The following is a 16,779-nucleotide window of genomic DNA, read 5'->3' on the forward strand; positions in this document are numbered from 1 at the left end:
ACCCTAGCACAGTCAGCAGCAGATAGAACAGCACTACCGCTGTATGGGGAGTGTTTGCTATCAGCCAGGTACACTTTATAGGAATCAACCTGTTTAATCCTCCCCTAACCTCTGGAAGGTAAGCAGAATTCAATTCCCCATTTTACAGGAGAGAGAAGTGAAATGGAAAGGTTAAATGACTTCAAACACACATGAGAAGTCAAACACCCATGCTAAACAGTGGGTTTGCTAGAAACAAAATTTGTTTTAACTTAGTGACAGAATTAATTATATCTAACAATGGAAAGTTTCCATAATGTCCATTATGGTAGTGTTAAAAGAGCCCATTATGGCAAAACTCTTCTCAGAGAAGGACACAAAATGTGTTCACCTGAGGTTCATGATTATAACTGAGGGAGGGTTTAAGAATTAAAATCTGCATGGTCCACCAGAACCCATTTCATAGATCATGTGGAGCCCTAAGTGGTAAATCCTTTTTTAAAAAGAGGAAAGAAAAATGTTTAAGTAACTGGCTTAATTGCCTATCAATATCAGAATTTGAACATTGAATTTTAAGGTTATTTTGAGTGATTCAGGCAAAAGCTATGAGTAATAGAGAGAACAGCAGAGGTTTTCAATCCACCAGCTCCCATCACACATTGCTTACTGCTACTTTCTTCTCAGAGCTGGTCCCAATGGAAGATACACTGAGTCATATTTTCTAAGAATTCCCTTAGGCAAGATCCAATAAGACTGCCACACGTGCATCTGTGGAGAACTCAGGGGCGTCATCAGGGGAAGCTGTGACAAGTGCTGACGTACAGGATCAAACTGCTCTAATGTCCTGCTTCATCAGATGCAGGCTTCTAACCTATTTTTCTGGTGTCTAAGACAAGAATCTGATAGAAGGGTAACTCAATACCAATACAGTTCAGTATTATTCGGTAAAGATACAGGGTGGTGGAAGAGAGAGCTTGAGACAGAACATAAATCCTTTGGCAGGAGGAGGCTGTCTCTTCCCATCTTCTTTTTCTTTCTGGCTTTTAGTCTAAATTTGCTCCATCACTTCCTGAATAAGATTAAAAATGGCCTCATTAAGGCATACTAAATAACTCGATCATAAACCTTTATTTCTCTTGACAAGTTTAAAATGTCATACACACCATTAAAACTTCAACTTGAACCTTAGGTTAAATACGACACAACTTAAAATGTGACTCAAGCCACAATTTCCACTTTAGAGACTAAGACACTGAAATTAGAAATTGTTTTATTATACTTAGAAACTTAAACATCAGATATGCTTTATTAAAAATTAGGTCCTACCCAATAACAGTCTTCAAACATATGAGCCACCATATATATATATTTATATATATATATAGCTTTCCTCTGTTATCATTTAGCATATAAAATTAAAGAAAGACTTAGGCTAAGAATAGGATTTAAGCAAATTAAAGTAATAACTTTGTGTTAGCAAATGCTGGTACATGTAAGTTATACTGCTGATGGAGGCTACATAATCTTTTGCTCTGAATCTTTTTTATTATAACAAATTATCTTTAGGCAATTTAAACTAAAAGTCAGCAGGATACATTAAATGACTTCCAAATGACCCTTCTAGCATGTTTGCATGCTTATTAATGAAATCTATGCTTTCTACAGAGTTCATTCTAGTTAATGCAGACTAAATAAAGAATCTAGAATTTCACTTTTGCATTACACTAAGTAAATACAGGTCTTCATGAATTTACTTAAAGACTCCTAAGATATTTTTCATCTATTCTCACTGTGAGAAGCAGTGATACGAGCCAGGGAATGGGTTACTTGGCACAGAAGTTATGTTGTCCACATCCCATACTGGAGTGCCTGGATTCCAACCTAGCTACTCTAATTGTGATCCAGCTTCCTGCTAATGCACCCATGTGGGAGACTCCGATGGAGTTTTGAGCTCCTGGGTTTGGCCTGGTCCAGGCCTGCCTGCTGTAGACATTTGGAAGGCAAATCAACTGACAGAAGACATACCCCCCTCTTCTTCCCTCCCTCCCTCTGTGTGTGTCTTTCAAATAAAAATTAATGAAATATTTTTAAAAAGTCAACCATGTTCTGCTCATATTGCCAAAGGGTGTGTTTGGCTCTAAGGGAAGAGCAGGGGTCTATGAACTCCAGTTTAATGTTCCATATTGATTTTTCTAAGGTTACTGAAACTTCCTCCATGCCTTTTTAAAGTCGATGCTAATGAAGATACAAGATATATGGTAGAGCTTTCAGATTTGAATTTGCATATGAATCACATTGGCATGTTACAAAAACAGGAGCACAAAAATAGGAACATAGGTCTGATTCAGGGGATCTTGACTGAGGCCCCCAACACTGCATGCTTCAAAGCAATGCCAATGCTGCAGGTCCATGGACCCCATTTTGAAGAACAAAATTCCATTTGTTGCCTGCAATACACCAAATTTCCCACACCTAAGTGTGCTACCAGTGCACTGACCAATACAATATCATCCACGTGGTGTCTTCTATTTCCTACCCCTGTTTTGCCTCATTATTGTATTATTTAGATTTCCATTGGCTTTTCATGATTTTAACTAACCTGGGTCTTTTGTTTTGTTTCATCCACCACAAACCACAGCTTAAGATTATAATAACTCAAAAACATTACTGTGTTGAACTTTCCCTGTGATTTTTCATCCAATTTGCTTCACTAAATATCATGTTTTCCCTTATCTATGTTAACTATTGATAGAGTACAAAAATGAAATGTATACGAGCGAAACTGATATTTTGAGAACTGATCATTGTTTACAGCCCCTGTCTCTACCATTGGGGAACAGTGGTTTGTTCTTACTATTTGCTGAATTCACTGTAAAAATTAAAATAAAGAATAAGAAATGAAGGAGCAGGGAGGGTAGGAACATGGGTGGGTGGGAGGTATGGGTGGGAAGCTCCACTATGCTCCTAAATCCTGATATATGAAATACATGAAATTTGTTCACCTTATAGAAATAAAAAAATATGAAAAACCTAACTATGACAATAACTTTTTGTATAACATACAGATTACTGGAAAACACAACAGTACAAATAATATTGTTTTACAGAAAAACCATTTTGTGTGTTTGATCCATACCCAGAAAGTAAAAGAGAAAGAAAAGTTGCTAGGTATGGTTTACACTAGTAAAGTGTCTCAAGTAACCTCAAGTCCTTCAGGCCTTGTGAACGCAGCAACTGCTTCCTCATCAGCCAGGACACGTTTATTCCTATTTATTTTCAATTAGCCAGCCATTATGACCCTAAACACAGGTTGATATTGCTAAGAGGAGTCACCTACTTAGGGAGCAGGCTCTACAGGCACTAGGTTTATATACTGTTGGAGATTAGCTAAATTTGGAAAGTAATGTTACACTCAGAAGAGACACTTAAACACCCCAGCACTTTGAATGCAAGAAAAAAAAAAAAAAACACTCAGGGAAACAGTACCTGATGACTGCATTCTAAGTACTATACATTCAAACCAGTGTCTGAGGTCACATGAACCACTTAACTTTACACAGAAACTGGTTCAGGAATGGTTGAAAACAGTATATTAGCCTGCTCCTTGAAGTGGCATTATGATCCTTTATGCTTTCAACACACATAAACTAAAACATTTCTGGGTTATACAATAGATACCTCCACTAACAATGTGCCAAGAATAACAGTAGGCACTTGGGATGCAAAGATAAATGTTGTTCTTTGAGACTATATAGTATGCTGAAGGTGTGTACTGGGCACCAAGTGAGCACAGGCAGCAAGGGGCTGAACCCAGCAAGACAAGTAAGGACATGGGGTTTGGGTGCATTGGGCACAATACAGCTCCAGAGGAAGGGAACCCTTGTGCTGATGGTAAGGGAGTAACCAGTGGACCCAGAAGGGCAGCACATTCCAGGTAAGGAAACAGAGAAGTGCAATTCAATGGGACCTTAATGGCAGTGGGAGAATGGTGAACCTCTGGAAAATATTTGAAGTTCACAAATTTCAATCCAAATTTATGAATTGTTTTGAAAGTCATAAAAGTGACCTTGGGCCGGCGCCGCGGCTCACTAGGCTAATCCTTCGCCTTGCGGCGCCGGCACACCGGGTTCTAGTCCCGGTCGGGGCACCGATCCTGTCCCGGTTGCCCCTCTTCCAGGCCAGCTCTCTGCTGTGGCCAGGGAGTGCAGTGGAGGATGGCCCAAGTGCTTGGGCCCTGCGCCCCATGGGAGACCAGGATAAGCACCTGGCTCCTGCCATCGGATCAGCACGGTGCGCCGGCCGCAGCGCGCTACCGCGGCGGCCATTGGAGGGTGGAACCAACGGCAAAAGGAAGACCTTTCTCTCTATCTCTCTCTCTCACTGTCCACTCTGCCTGTCAAAAATTAAAAAAAATAAAATAAAATAAAATAAAATAAAAAAGTGACCTTGACCTTATCATCACCAATAACTGCATCTCTTGCAAATCTTCAATCTCTAATCTAATCCTCTCTTTTCTGCTTCTATTACAACCACCAGCTTCAAATTATCAGCATTTCTTGCATGGAATTACACAAGAGCCTCCAGATTGACGTCCATTCTCTACATCTGTGGTACTCAGGTACCACATGGGTGGTGTATTAATATGTAAATCAACCTACTTCACCTCTACCATCACTTAAAAACCTTCATGCCTCTCACTGCACCAAGCATACAACCCAACACCCTTAACACAGCCTCAGGACTCTGCACAACGTAGCCCCTGCCCACCCCTTTAGCCATCTCCTTTACTCATATTGCCATACTAATCATCTTTCATTTTCTCAGATATGCCCAAGTCTATAATTTCCTCATGACCTTTTAGTGCTACTGTTCTTTTAGCTTACCACTAAGTAGCTGGAGCTAAACAAAAAGCTGGGAAGGAGGTATTTAAGAAAAAGTAGTATTATTCTTTTTGATAAACCATATTTTGGTATTCTCCATATTTTACGTGATTTTGGGCTTTTTAAAATACAACATTTTAATGCCCATATTGTGTAACCAAGACAAAAGAACTTGTATCCCTCAAACACATTCAGTAGTGCTTTCTTCTAACATGACAAGCCAATACTAAAGCAAGTATGGATTAAAAAGTGGAAACAGATAAGTAATGATAGCTTCCTCTAAATTATTTTATACTAGTTAAGATTAATTATGCTAAACAGATGTGTATTCATGTTAAGTAAACTTAATTTAAAAAATTGAAAAATAACTATAAATGATTCTCAAGGCAGTCAATGCATGTAAGAAAGATTTCTGACACTTAAATCCTAAGTAAATTAGGAGGATTAAAAGGAGCAGTGATCTGACAAGATTTGAGAGATGATATTTTTATTTTATTAGTTTTTAAAGACAGTACAGTTAATACAAGGAAATACTGCCAAGAATTTCCTTTAAATAACAAAGTACTGAGTTGATTTTCTGGAAGCCTCCAGGGGCTTGGTAGCTAAATATCAACTAGTGTTGAAATCATCATCTCAATACTTTTCAGCATGTATGAATATCATCTACTTTTGAAAAAATAAAAGGAGTGAGTCATGAAAATGGTAATGGAATATGTCACCTTTAACCCCCAAATTACTAAATTGAATCTGTTCCAGGAGAGCACATCTAGGAGACGACAATGATTATTAACATCCAGTCTGGAGAGCTGAACATCCCCAGTTAGTCTTTTGTTTTGTTTTGTTTTAAAGATTTATTTACTTATTTGAAAATCAGAGTTACACAGAGAGAAGGAGAGGCAGAGAGAGAGGGAGGGAGGGAAAGGGAGAGAGAGAGAGAGAGAGGTCTTCCATCCACTGGGTCACTCCTCAATTGGCTGCAACAGCTAGAGCTGCACCAATCCAAAGCCAGGAGCCAGGAGCTTCTTCTGGGTCTCCCACATGGAGATGCACCTGGGAAAGCAGCAGAGGATGGCCCAAGTGCTTAGGCCCTTGTACCCATCGGGGGTTACCTAGATGAAGCTCCTGACTCCTGGCTTCAGCCTGGCCCAACCCTGGCTGTTGTGGCCATTTGGGGAATGAACCAGTGGATGGAAGATCTCTCTCTCTCTCTCTCTCTCTCTCTCTAACTCTGCCTTTCAAATAAATAAAATAAAATAAATCTTTAAAAAAAAAAAAAACAACGGAGTCAAAATTGATTCCATGTTTGACATTAGAAGCATCTAGACTTCCTTCAGGTATGAGGTTTGAATAAATAATCCTTAAATTCTGACCATATGTCTGACCATAATGGAATTAAAGAGAGAAATGTGAAAACAGCAACAACAATTTACATATGAATTGTAACTACATACCAGTCACCATATTAACAATATTCACATGTATGTTTTCATACATAATGAATCAATTCATTAAGATCTACTTTGAACCCAGCTCCCTGCTGATGACCTAGGAAAAGCAGCAGAAGATGGCCCGAGTACTTGGACCTCTGCCACTTATGTGGGTGACCAGGATAAAGCTCCTGGCTCCTCGCTTGGGCCTGGTCCAGCCATGGCCACTATGGCCCTCCAGGGAGTGAGCCAGCAGATGGAAGATATCTCTGTCTCTCCCTCTCTCTGTGTAATTCTATCTTTCAAATAAATAAATTTTTCTTTAAATAAATAAAAACATTCAATTTAATAAAATCTAGAAAGAATCAGTCCTTAATTAATAAAATGATTTTTTTTCAGGAAAGTGCACTTTTATGGTTTTGATGCTAAGATAGCCAGCAGATGCTTGCCTTGCCTGAAAGGAATTTCCCTTCCTCAAGAGAAAACAGCTTACATAGCAAACAAATAGCCATATGCTGACTGTACAGTGTTCGGCAGATGACATAGGGAAGCATGTTCTACATTGGAAAGCATGAGAGTCAAAGTTCAAGTTAATTTTCTTAAAATTCAGTGTAATTATCCAAGATCAAATTACTTATTAAATATAAGTTGTGTCAAAGACCATGCCATCAATCTGTGCCAGGCGTAACATGGAATTCAAAGTTTAATCAACAGCAATGTTAAGTGTAGGAGAACAAACCACTGGAATATTTTTCTAGACATTTCATAGACTCTCAAATGGAAATAATACAAAATAAGGAAAAAAATGTTAGCAAGATTGCTTCTGAAAGCAGGGTTTGAAACTGAAAAACACAATAGTGAGTTTTCATAAGTCTCAGAAACAGTGATGTTTTCTATATTATGTAATTTAATGTCCACATCAAGATATGTTATTCTTAGCTTGTTAAGAAAATAAAATTTTTAAGAATATACCTGTGATTCAAAATTGTTTCCTTACAAAATCAAACTTCTAAACAGTCTCACTGGAAAATTTAGAAATAAGGATTATTATTTCCTATCATTTAAGTTCAACTGCGTCAAAATTGAAATTTCACAAAGAGTTTTTTTTAAAAAAGCAAGGATCAGCACCAGTACTGTCCTAAACTCTGCACTGTGATCCACCCTGGTAAAAACAAGGGTGTAAATAAAACTAAAAATAAATTATCCTAAGTTCACCAATAAATAAAATCCTTTTGATGCACTACTCCAATTTAAATATTAAAGGGACAACAGACAATAAATTATCATTTCTAAACAGAAAGAAAGGTTTTTAAAATGGCATTCCCCATCATTTTTTCCTCAGTGTTTGACAGATTGACAATTGTTAGAAACCAAGAAATCCAGTTGTTACAGCTGTAAAACTTGGGTTAAAGGCAAATAAAACACAGATAAATGTTTTCAAAAGCATTACCAACAACTGGCCTGTGAGACCTGCCTTGCCTCAAGACAGTTTCGTTAATGCTATTACTTGGGGCTATAGTTGCACTAAAAAAAAGAAAAAAAAATCAGTTACAATATTTGTCTTCCTGTATCTGAATCTTGAGGAGAATAACAACAGTTCTTACTTAATTTCTGATGCCTAAACTAAGGAAACACTTTAAAAATGGAATAATACTCTCCAGGAAAAACTGGAAAACAACTTATCACATTACTTTTAACTAATCAACTTCTCCATGCTTCCCTCTATCTCTACCTTGTTTATTTGTGTAAGGTCCAAAAGCTAGCTCTAACTTTAGCACACAGTCTGCTTTAAAATGGTGAATGTGGTACAATTGTCTAGAATAACTAACTGAAATAAGGAGAATAGAATTACTGTATATCTGTTAATACTACAGTCAACCACAAATTTACTTGATACTAATTTGTAAACTTTATCAACATACAAACACTTTCTAAGTTCAGGGTACTTAATTTTCCCCCTACTCTGTGCCCAAATAATACAGTTTATCCAAACAAAAACATGCTTTTCATCACTGTAATTAAATTAGTAAAAAAACTATTGGATGTAAAACTGCTCAAACTTTTCTCAGGGTTGCAAACAATTATCCTTATCATGAATAATGATGCTTATTCTCAAACTATTATTATTAATACCAAGCTACATTTAAGAAATATCTCAAATCTATATATTACTCACTTTACATGTATATGGATTGCAGCTGAATATCATTTTGGAGTATTTTTTGCAGGACTTACATTAAATTTTATTCAATGAATTGCATTATACTTTTTCATTTGGAGCTTGAAAACATTTTGGAGATACAATGAAAAACATAATGTTACATTATGAACTAAAGGGCTCAGATTTGAATACTGTGTTGGGAGAAGTGACATAATGGTTTTATGTCTGGTTTGAATTCCAGGACAGAACACTTCTTCACTAAAATGGAGAGCTTTTCACATACTGGTCTTTCAAGGTAATGGAATGTCTATCTTAGAGAACTTAACTGAAACTCATAGTACCATTAAAATGTCTACAAAAACTCAGATTAGAAAAGACAACTCTCTAAATCCCAGTGCGTTAAGAGTATCTTGATCCTCAGAGGCAAAACTAGAGGTGTTGTCATAAGAACGATCTAGAAGGTAAGCATGTAGAACTTCAAGTCTATAATGTTTTGCTTTATTTGTTTTAACTCTAACATTAAGAATGTGAGTAAGAAATAAAACAAAAGATGATCTTTGATACTTGTATACACTTCATTTGTAACAAATTATAGTTCCAGAGAACACTCATTTTTTTCTTCTGGTCTTCAATTTCTTACCTATCAAAAATAAGAGCTGGCCTAGGTCATGTATGTCATTTTTCTTTATTATCTCAATTTGTTTTCAAACATTAACTTAATTTTATCCCCACAGAGACCAATGACTCTTAAATACAAATTGGTCAAAAGTTACAAAGATGCTAATATCATAACTGTGAATGATGGCTTTATCAAAGCACAAAAATTGAGCATTTAAACGTCTTTGGCTTGGACCACATTTAAAACTGGGAATAGCAAAAGCAAAATAGCTTCCTGCTGTGATTACAGCTTCCATATACCTCACTGATTTACATCTAAGACCTTCACTGAGAATCAAGGCCTTATAAGAAAGACTATAAGACCATTATCAACAGAAAAATATAAATGTATACTTCAAGAAAATGTAATTTAAAACAAGAATCGCTACTTTTGCTATAGTTTAGGATGGTCACTTCAATTTTTGCTCGATTTAATAATATTTCATGTTATCAGATATCCTTGGCATTCCAACACAAGTAGTACATTACCCTGTGAGGGTACTCAAATCATTTAAATTCTCTGGCACTGAGTCCACATTAATAATATGATTGAGTTTGAATAATCTGTCCCTAAATTGCTTCCTGAAAATATAATTTTATAATAGTAAGGTTCTGTATATTCAAATTGAATATTAGACATAACATTGGGTATCATAAAAATTGATAATTAAAATTGTGAGAAGTTATATTAAAATATCAATCATCTTGTAAAATATCATATATAAATACCCACATAATTATGTAAATAGGTTTATATGTAATGGTATATGGCTAAACAAAATGACTCATACCTAAGTTTCACTCATCTTTCCCATGCCTATGCAACTCATAATTTCTTTCATATATACACAGCAGGATTCTTTTCAAGAAACTGAATTTTTTACTATCTCTTGAATGTGGACAGAAAATAAGATTGGTCCAATTCTTATTCAAACACAACCTACTTCTAGACTCTGGATATAACAATTTTATTTAGTTAACAAATCCTTACTGAAGTAATTTCAAGTGAGATACATTTGGTCTTTGTTTAAATAAACCAAACCATCATGACCTGGGGATTACATACACCTGTTTTCCTCCTAGGGCCCACCACAGTAGCCAGCCTAATAAATTATAAAGTATATACATACTTTTCCTGGATACAGCTGTAACAGAAGTATAATACATTTCCAAGAATTAGAAACAGCTTAAAACCATACTTTGACTACCTTTAAAAACATTTCTGTTAATGAAGATAAATTTAAAATATCACACATTATTCTACTTATAAGAAAAATTCTTATTTTTATTATATTTTAAAGAAACAAAGGAGGGAAAAAAAATCTAATGAAGATGTTCTACAGAAAACAGCTCCAAATCAAAAGTCAAATAGTTCAACAACGAAATTAATCCCATTAAACCTGAAGAACCGGCTAGGAGGAGAAGAAAATCAAACAGTATAGACTATATAGATAGAATCAGGGACAGCCTGTGATACGGGATTTAGTTTCTTACCGCCCTTATCAAGACAATGACCCAGCTACCACTCCCCTGGCCCAACACAGCCGATTTTACTTACTAGCTACCTCCAGCGATGCATTGTGGCTCACAGCCTCTCCGAGGTAATTCCTTGCTACACAGACGTAGACGCCTTCATCGGGCCTACTTTTTCGTCCATGCACGATGCGTAAGAAAAATAAAGATCCACTTGGCAGCAACATCCGGTGGGAGCGAGGGTCATCCTTGTCTGTCTCCACTCTCTCCCCGCCTTTGTACCATTCAATGGTGGGCGTGGGGCGGCCTTCTGCTTTACAGTTCAGAGTGGCAGGTTCTCCTTTTGAGACGATTAGGTCAGAAGGGTGTTCAACAATGCGAGGTGGAAAATCTTCCTGACGAAGACGGGAGCCTGCAGAAGAAAAGGACAGAAGATGTTCAACTGTCACTTGAAAACAGGGTAAAGCCTCTTAGGCTTTAACACTGCTGTGCAAACCCTTTATAGTGTTGGCCTCCTCCTCCCACCCTACGTACTGACTAATCCTTCTGGTGGACCCCTTGACTACACCTTCCCACCTCTGACTCCTTTTGAACTCCCACTTGCAAAGTTCTCTTTCTCAGCGTTTCCCCTTACAAATCTGGTCCTCTCTTACATCACCTCCACAAATCCTCTGAGTACCCATTACACTGTCTGTTTATACCATGTCTGGTGCCTGTGTCTACAGAGGAATGTGTGAAAGAACCGGTGAACAGCTTCCAGACTATCACATATAATGGCATGGCTCCCTGGAATCTCCTCCTCAGTACTTTTCACCAAACATATGCTGTAACTACTGAATATTTATATTCAAATATGTAATGAAACTCTCCTTTATATGGAGTGTTACGTCTCATCTTTCATTCTATACATTTTTATACCTGATGTTTTACAAATATAGCTCCCTCAGAGTTGCTACTAATAATTTCATAATTGCTTACCAGTAATTGACATTTTAATAACTTCAAAGATGAAACATTAAATAACTGAGTTTAAATATTTAAGCACAATAGAAAATAGAAAAAGATATTGAGATCTGCATTTTACACCTTCTGTATTACCTAATAAATGAGGCCCTGAATGTATATGCTATTTAAATGTTTGTGTCTGTACCTTATTTTTTACAAAGAAAGCATAATTTCAAAAATAAAGATGCTTCACATTTTTAAATATCCCTATCTTATTACTGCTATGTATAGAACAAATATGTAAATGTCTCAAAGAATTCTTAAATTTAACTGTCCGGGGTGTCCCTTAACTTGAGCCCTGAATCTTGCTCTCATATAGTGCCCGCATTGCAAAGAATAAGGCAAAACAGAAATCAGTCTTCCTGAACACACCCCCTTCTGTTTCTAAATCCTCCCCCAAAGTTCCCAAGTCAATCTACTCATCCTGATCGCTACAGCTAGCAAGCATTCCAGGTCCAACAGTTATCCCTTCATACCACATTTAGGAAAACTACTTAAAAGGTTTCCCTTCTATCTATCCAGATGATGGCTTTGAAATGCAAATACAACCTAGGTCTTCCTCTACTGCAGTGGCTGTTAAAATAAACTTACTGCTGTACAGATAAGGCTGTTAACAAGGCCCACAAGAGCCAGACTCTCCAGACTCCTTCTGTCTCCAGACTCCTCCTGTTCACTCCTTTGTCTGATCTCTTCACTCAGCCTGCTGTTAGTTCCACACATATACTGTGCTTCCTCCAGACACATGGCCAGAGCCTGCCCCAGGACCTGGGCTCCAAAAACTCTTATCCTAGTTTATCCGCACCCACAGATGCTTCAAATCCTTGCCTTCCCTGATCTTTCACCAAGCAATTAAATGCTGTTATCACACACCTAACATATAAAGCCACCCCTGGCCAGAGTGATCAGAATTATAATTTAAATCTATGTGCCTAATCTTTTCAATATGTCTCTTTCCCTCTACTCTTATCAGTGGTCTGAGTTTGCTCCCTGTTGTTTGCCTGATGCTTAGCTGAGTGCTCAGCATACTCCAATTCTCAATAAATATGTATCAAATAAACGAAAAGAATGAAGTGTTGGGAAAAAGTACCTAACTGAGCAGAATGAAGCTCAAGAATCCCGCATTCTAGAGACTTCAAAAGATTTTATTTTTCTAAATTGTAACTAACAGCCACACTGTTCAATATTTCATAAACTCCACATAAGGCTTATTTATATCTTTTAATTCATTTGTAACTAATGCAATTAATAGTTTTCTTAATAAAATGAATAAATGAAAAATAAAACTCAGATATATTATTTGCTTACATCTACTATGACACAAAAAGTATAATCTGAAACGAGTGCTACTTTCATAATGTGAAATATTGTAAAATAGCTTTAGTGAGTGGTATATAGCATGTTGTAAGGTCTTTAAATGAAACCAAGCTCTCAGAAAGGGCCAAAGAAACCAGCAACATCAGGGAAAAAATAACTTGGAAACCCACACTCTACCACAAAGGCTACATTGAGTCAAGTGAAATTTAGATTGGATTTTAGATTACTCATAATTGCCAGTGCTGTAGAACTTCAGAAAATAGTGTTATATTATTGACCTTTACCTTGGCTGTGAAAATGTTAATGAGGATTAACTGCTGAGATGATAGATATTTGATTAAAGCAAATTTTATTTTAAATTCTGAGAGTCCATTTCAGATGGGAGATACAGTGGCATAGGTTGCTAGGAAAACACAAGGGCACCACAGACTACCTGAGCAGGTCAGACAAAGTATTTGGAGACAGGAAACTAGAGATGAGACCTGAAGACTGAGCCAGAATGTAAAGGAAGGAAATGGTTTCAGCCTAGGCATAGCTACAGGAGAGCATAAGACACTCAGGGGACCTGCAGGTAGGTTATGGCGGCCTGAATATCAGGTGCATGTGAGACTGGGAAGCATGAGCCAGAAGAAACGGCTTAAAAAAATCATGTGATGAGCTTTGTATTTCACAACAGAGTTCTGGAGCATTTTTGAAGGCAACAGGAAACCATATTAGAATTTTAAACAAGGGATCAATGTGGTTGTTCGGTTTAAAGAAACTACATTTTCCAGGCTAAGCTAGGAAAGAAGTGGAAAGACACACATGCCTTCATGAAGAAAAAGTCCAAGAACCTAAATTTAGACATTGATAGACAAAAAGGAAAATACAGGGAGAAATCCAGAGATACTAGGTGAAAATCAATAGAGGGGTGAGTGTTTACCTAATGCATAAGTTGCCAGCTGAGATGTCTGTATGCCACATTACAGCACCTGGGTTCAACTCTAGTTCTCAATTCCAGCTTCCTGCTAATACAGACTCTGTGAAGCAGCCATGATGGTGCAAATAAATGAGTTCCTGTCTCCCACAGGGAAGACCTGGATTGTATTCCTGGTTCATGATAAGCCCAGGCCAATCCTAGCTGTTGTGGGCATTCATAGAGTGTATAATGGAGGTGTGCTGGCTCTCCCTCTCCTCCTCTTAAATAAATTTTTAAAAAGATGTATTTATCTACTTGAAAGGCAGAGCTACAGAGACATTGGGGAAGAGAGAGAGATGGATGTAATGGCCGGAACAGGGCCAAGCTGAAGTCAGGAGCCAGGTGCTTCATCCAGAACTACTTGGGTGCTGAGGCCCAAGTACATGGGCCATCCTCTACTGCTTTCCCAGGCACAATAGCAGGGAGCTGGACCGGAAGTGGAACAGCTGGAACTTCAACTTGTGCCTATACCAGATGCTGGTGATGCAGGCAACAGCTTAACCTGCTATGCCACAGCGCCAGCCCCTCAAATAATTTAAAAAAATGTTTTTTTAAACAATCAATGAAATCTAAACACCGGCAATATAGGGGATGAAGAAACTGGAAATACGCAGGATGGAGCAGAAGCAGAGGTAGGGAGATTCCGAGACTGTTTTCTGTAGTGGGTGAAAGGTACTCTCAATGAAGCCAGGAAATAAAAGACTAAGATTTGGTGAGAAGATAAAGGGTGGACAAGATGATTAATTCAGTTTGAGACAAGTTTGGGGTACTTCTAGAATCTCCGAATGGAAATGACAAGTTGCCAACTGTATATCCAAGTCTGACCTTAGAAAAGAAATCTCAGCTGGAGCTGTCAATGAGAATAGAGCTGGCAATGAAAACCATGGGAAAGAATAAAACTGCCGAGGGAGAGGGAGTAGAGGAAGTAACGGGCAATTACAGAACCTGGAGGTCAACCACGCTCCACACAGCGCAGTGCTGCTGAGCGCTCTCTGTCCCTAACTTACAGTTCCACGCAGTTGGACCACAGCCAATATGACTTTTGGGAGCAGGGAACTCAGGCCCAAGTTTCCAACACAATGTTTCTACAGCAGCATTATATAAAAGTCCCAGCAACAAAAATGCTTTCTATATTATTGAAGGACAATTTTCAAAAATGCTCCAAGGAATACCCTTTCCTCTGATTGTTAATAGTTAATACACAAAGAAAAAAAAAGTTGCAGTTCTCAGGATCTTCAGTCTTGCAAATATATATTATGGTATGCCAGAAGCACATCCTAAACTTCTTTGGTCACCTCTTTTTTTTTTTTTTTTTTTTTTTGGTAGGCTATCCCAACGAACACTGCTTCTGAGAAACACATCCCAGGAGAAAATATACTGTATTAAGCCTACAATAATCTAAAGAGAATGAACAGGGTTACAAAAAATGCTGTGTGACTATACAACCAAATATACTATTTGTAGATTGTTACAAAAATATAAAAATTCTGTGCTTCTTAAAATGTAAAACCTTCAGGAAAGGGATTTTCTAATTTGTATTAATATTTATAATGCATGATTGGTTAACCTCAGTAATATAAACCATAAATGGAAATCATTTTTATAAAACATAATAAATTATTCCTTATCAAGTCTAAAGAGGAAGAAAAGGAATGAAAACAGAAACTACCATTAACTCCCTTTCACCTCCTTTATCACAACAGTATCTTCACCAGGTGAGTGTCCTTATGTCTGGGGTCCATATGAGAAGCAAGAATAAGCTGGGAGACAGCAGTGCTGGAATTTAATCCTAGTTAAACCCAAAACCCTTGCTCTTTCCAAATATTCCATAAACACATTAGGATTAATTAGTTAAAAATCTATAGATAAATATGCATTATCCATTCTTGCTTCCAACACTGGAAGTGTTAGCTTTGATTGTTTACTTTTAAAATGTAGATGCTAAAACAGCATGAAACTCAACCTGATGGCATTTTATTTTTCATCATGCATAAAATATCTACCTGTAATCCAAATGATCTCATTGTCACTTAACTCAGGAATTTGATAATGAATATATGAGGTTATAAAGCTTTCCTTGTACAGTATCATCTTTTCCAAATGTGAGCTTTATAATTAAGCATCTTTACATTATCAGTATTAAATATTCTGAGAAATTCAAATCCTACACAATTCTTTGTACAATTAAAACTCAATATAACTGGTTCCCAGCCTTTATCCACCAGTGTACTTAAGACAAAAGTCACCCAGCTACCCACTGTAACTGTCATTTTCTCAAAAAGGGACTTTGATGGTGTTACCCCAAAACCAAATAGAGAAGAGCAAGAGTCATCTTTCCATTCTCAGGGGAAGAGCTCCATTACTTGACCAAAACCCATGGATGCTCAAGTTCCTTATATAAAATGGTATATGTAGTATTTGCACAAAATCTATGTACATCCTCCCAATTACTTTCAATGCGGAATAAAATGTAGATGTAAGTAAATAGCTGATATGCTATTTTGTTCAGGGAATAATGTTAAGAATAAAAAGCACATACTCAGTGAAATCACAGTTTTTTTCCCCCAATATTTTTGAGCCAATACTTTGAATCTGTGGATAGTGATCTCAGAGACAGGAGAGAGAACCAACTGTACAAGACTGTCAGACAATATAGAGAAACACTCTAAGCATCAAATATTAGTGACTGCAATCGTCCTGCCAAGAAATGGTACCCATGTACATTCTGTCACTATCATATATATGTAAAATCAAAAAGTTCATGGAAAATGCATATTATAAAAAACTGTGCATGGGGTTGGCACTGTGGCGTAGCGGGTAAAGCCGCTACTTACAATGCCAGCATCCCATATGGGTGCTTGTTCAAGTCCCAGCTGCTACACTTCCAATCCAGGTCTCTGTTACTGTCTGGGAAAGCAGTAGAAG

The 16,779-nt window shown here is 37.3% G+C and overlaps 1 protein-coding gene across 1 annotated transcript in view; it reads right to left on the bottom strand.

The window, feature by feature from the left end:
• ROBO1 (roundabout guidance receptor 1) overlaps positions 1-16,779 on the bottom strand; it is a 453,969-nt gene that overhangs the window by 369,525 nt on the left and 67,665 nt on the right. Inside the window, exon 2 of the mRNA XM_062206682.1 lies at positions 10,663-10,989. Within this exon, the coding sequence (XP_062062666.1) occupies positions 10,663-10,989 (327 nt within the window). The remainder of the gene's footprint in view (positions 1-10,662; positions 10,990-16,779) is intronic.

The sequence above is a fragment of the Lepus europaeus genome, chromosome 2 (assembly GCF_033115175.1).
Source record: "Lepus europaeus isolate LE1 chromosome 2, mLepTim1.pri, whole genome shotgun sequence".
In the NCBI taxonomy this organism is placed as follows: domain Eukaryota; kingdom Metazoa; phylum Chordata; class Mammalia; order Lagomorpha; family Leporidae; genus Lepus; species Lepus europaeus.